At 30.2% G+C, this 3,839-nt stretch overlaps 1 protein-coding gene across 1 annotated transcript; it reads right to left on the minus strand.

The window, feature by feature from the left end:
* LOC11412963 (uncharacterized) lies at positions 1 to 2,246 on the minus strand. Its single transcript, XM_003594672.4, has 3 exons — positions 2,079 to 2,246; positions 1,859 to 1,966; positions 1 to 824 (listed from the first exon to the last, which is right to left on the minus strand). Exons 1-3 carry the CDS (start codon positions 2,175 to 2,177, stop codon positions 411 to 413), a joined length of 621 nt encoding a protein of 206 aa, XP_003594720.1. The 5' UTR covers positions 2,178 to 2,246; the 3' UTR covers positions 1 to 410.
* Between the last annotated feature and the right edge of the window lie 1,593 nt (positions 2,247 to 3,839).

A 3,839-nucleotide genomic window follows, 5' to 3' on the forward strand; every position in this document is an offset into this window, starting at 1 on the left:
TAAAGCACATTGTGTTTCTACATGATGTTGATGTGTTCAAATTGAACCAACATTTATGGTTTCGCTTGATAAGAACTGGCTTGCTGAGATGATTAAGCAACTATGCCTACATAACACTTCCATCAATAAAATGAGGTATGGACCCAAAGAAAAATATATGAGTACACAAACTATGAGCACAATTGAATCATAATAACATAATCAAAGAAAACTACTGGCTTTCGAATATACATTTTCAACACCTACTAACAGCATTAACAGCCACATCATCCAAGTATATGAATGCAATTATAAACCTTCCATCAAAAGACTAATACAAATTAAGAACAAACAAAATCACCTCAAGTCTAAGAACGGATATTGTATCACTTGCACATCAATGAATAGAAAATCAACCTCAGTGAAATGGCTCATGTTGGCACCAGTCTACAATCATCATCAGGAGTGAAGAAAAGAATAGCTAATAGTGCAATGAACAAAATGACAAATAGAAACAGAAATGGTTTCTTCTTCCGCGAAACCACTTGAGGTTGCGATTGCATCTGAATTTCCTCCTTTGGCAGTGCATCGCGTCTGAGATCTTGCAAAACATACTCAATTATCTCATCCCTAAGCTTCTTATACGGAGGATCAGCATTGTCCAAAGGGAGGATTTCATCTGGTTTAAAATTTTTGAGAAAATTCACAGTGATATCATCCTCCACAGAAGTGAATTTGTCAAATTCACACACATCAAAGCAATTGCTGGAACTATTCTCCCCTGTGTCGGTTTTCTTTTCAGGCTGAAGCAAAGTGACAGAAGAAGGTTCTTCCAACAAGAAAGTCTGAAACAGAGAGATTAACAATAATTCCAATCTGTTGAAACCTCAACTGTTAAACTTAATCACTTAATTATATCTGGAAATTCAAATGGTAGGAAATGCCTAATAATTCCAAGTGCTTGCAAGTTGCAAACACAATTGCATTGGAAAATCACACACATATCATGATATATCAACAGATCTAAAACTAATTACACTTCCTGATGCATAATTAGTAGATGACAGAAAATTAGCTTTCACATTTAAAATTTCCGCTTAAACACTTATTATTTCTTGAAATTCAAATGGTACAAAATGTCTTATAATTCCAAGTGATTGGAAGCTGCAATCACTATTCACTATTGCATTGAAAGTTCAAACACATATCAATAGATCAAAACCTAATCATCGTTTCTGAATCCAAATTAGTAAATAATCACAGAAAATTTATTTGCACATTGAAAATTTTCCTGAAGCGTTAATTCTATAATTAACGACAAATCATGAAACTATGACGAATTTTAGGTAGCATTTAACAGTTTAGTGTCCATAATAAACGTTTCTGACACACCTTGAGTAAATAATCACGTACAAATTATTTGCACATTGAAAATTTGCCTGAAGCATTAATAAATTAAATGACAGCAGATTAAGAAACTGTGACGAATTTAGGTAGCGTTTTACAGTTCAGTCGTTTCGCATAAATTGATATAAATTCAAACACGCATCAACTATATATGAACGCATAATTAGTAACTAATCACCGAACCTAATATTAAACTGATATTTGCACATTGAAAAATTTCACAAACCTTTAAACTGATAAATGAACAAAAAATTACTCAACTACGACGAGTTTTCAATAGCATTCAACAGAAAATCTATTCGAACATTGAAAATTTTCAGGAAGCTTTAATTCGATAAATTAACAAAAAACTATGAAACTATAACTAATTTTCAGTAGCGTTTAACAGTTAATTATTATCCTATCAATTGATTATAAATCATGAACCGCTGAAACAAGGGAAAAAGAATACGATGCTGAGAATTACACTTACTGAAACATCTTCGTTGAGATTTTCTTCAGTGATCTCAGAAATCAGCGATAAATCAACCGATTCTTCAGAAAACGAAGCAGATGAAGAATTCACGCTCTTGTTTGAGATCTGAAGGAAAAAACAGAGTAGAAAATGAAATTACAGAAACTGAATCAGAAAATTGAAATGCAAAACGAAGAAGAAATGAGTGAGAAGTTTAGGAATCGGTGAATGTGCGTGCCTTTCTGGATTTCTTCGACGGAAAGTCATTGGATCTTGCGGTGCGATTCTCTGCGGAGCGAGGTGCAGAGAGTTTGGTTGGTGTTTGTTGCTCTTTCATTTGGCGGGTTCAACGATTTGTGGATTTCAATTTCAGCTGTATTTATAGCCCGAATATTGTGAGTTAATAATTGATTTTTAATTCACCTCTAAAAGAAATTAATTCAAACCTCTAAAAACGAAATTTATCTGTATTTATTTATAAGGGAAAGTAATTTATCTTCTAATAACTACTTTTCTGATCTTCTTGTCAAAAAAACTAATTTTGTAATCTTTTTTTTTAAAAAAAAGGATGAGTATATAAGAAAAGGAAATTTACTATGGAGTGTTCATCGACTCAACTATGTTTTTCGACTCTCTCATTCATTAATCGTCTTATGATGAAAGATTGTAGATTAATATACCTATGAGTACCCGTTCATAATTCATCTACAATCAGGTTGTGTTAACCTTTTATGGTAAGATGTAACTAAATTTTATTTGGGTTAAATAAGTTTTTCATCACTATAAATATATTGAATTTTGATTTTCGTCCCTGAAAAATAAAATGAGTTGTTTTCATCCTCACAATTTTTGTTTGTTTTATTTTTGGTCCCTAATGGATATAATTTTGACGTATTTTTGACATTTTTTAACATAATATGAATATATAAATGTTGAACATAATAAACGGACATAACATGAATATAATTTGAGCATAAAAGAATTATAATCTTACATTCATATAACATATTTATAGGGACGAAAAACTTATTTAACCCATTTTATTTTTATCGCTGTGTTATAGTCATTTTTACCAAACTCCATTTTATAATGATATAAAAAAAACTCCATTTATAAAAAAAATTAATTAATAATTTTTTTACTAAAAAATGAATTGATGGTAAAAGTTGCGAAAATCAACGAAGTAAACTTATACATACTAATTCATTTTTAGAAAGCTTCCTTATTTTTGATTTGAAAAAATAAAGAAAAAACTTTCATCATTTTTAATAATTTTTGTGGAGTAAGTTCAACTTTCACATTATTTATGAGGTTTTTTTTTTTTTTTTTTATGATTGTACCACTATTAAAAAAAATAAACATCAAAATATCACCTTTAGAAAATAATCATACTATTAGCATTTTTTGTTTGGACACACGTTGCCCAATTACTGCCATCCTTTTTTTTTTCTTCTACTTTTCTTTTCTTTTTTCGATTAACTATTTTTTTAGTAATTAGTTTTTAGTTTTATATTGAAAAAAATGGTAGTAATGGTGTCATGTGTTCTAACCTAGGTGACTAATGTCCAATCAAGAAAGAGATTGATAGGAGTGTAATTATTTTCAAAAGGGTGGTAGTTTGATACTTATTTTTTGTAATATTAGTGGTACGGCCGTAAAAAAGTCAAATTATTATCGTGTGTTGATGTGAACCAACGCTGTGAATTACATCGTTGGTTTATTATACGCGTCCTTCAGACATTTATAACAAAACTTCTTTTTGTTTAAGTAGTTCAGTTTTTTTTTCTTCTGTAAATCAAGTATCCTCTGAGTTTTAACGTTATTACATGCTCAAGGTTTGATTCGAATCAAGACTTTAGTTCTTGTAAAAAGAGACATGTGTTCTAAGTAATTTTGTTTATAAAAGGAAGTAATTTTCAGTTCTTCAATTGTCACCTTATAGCAACTAGGTAAGATCACCGTGGCCATTATCATAAATATCATGTTGGATGACATTTAA

Source organism: Medicago truncatula, chromosome 2 (assembly GCF_003473485.1).
Source record: "Medicago truncatula cultivar Jemalong A17 chromosome 2, MtrunA17r5.0-ANR, whole genome shotgun sequence".
NCBI classification, from domain to species: domain Eukaryota; kingdom Viridiplantae; phylum Streptophyta; class Magnoliopsida; order Fabales; family Fabaceae; genus Medicago; species Medicago truncatula.

Excerpts from the sequence above, each read along its gene's own strand:
- LOC11412963 (XM_003594672.4), bottom strand. The coding sequence starts at position 2,177 with ATGAAAGAGCAACAAACACCAACCAAACTCTCTGCACCTCGCTCCGCA. Across the intron at positions 1,967-2,078 it reads CGTCGAAGAAATCCAGAAAG|ATCTCAAACAAGAGCGTGAA; the intron begins GCACGCACATTC and ends TTTTTCCTTCAG. Across the intron at positions 825-1,858 it reads ATCTCAACGAAGATGTTTCA|ACTTTCTTGTTGGAAGAACC; the intron begins GTAAGTGTAATT and ends TCTCTGTTTCAG.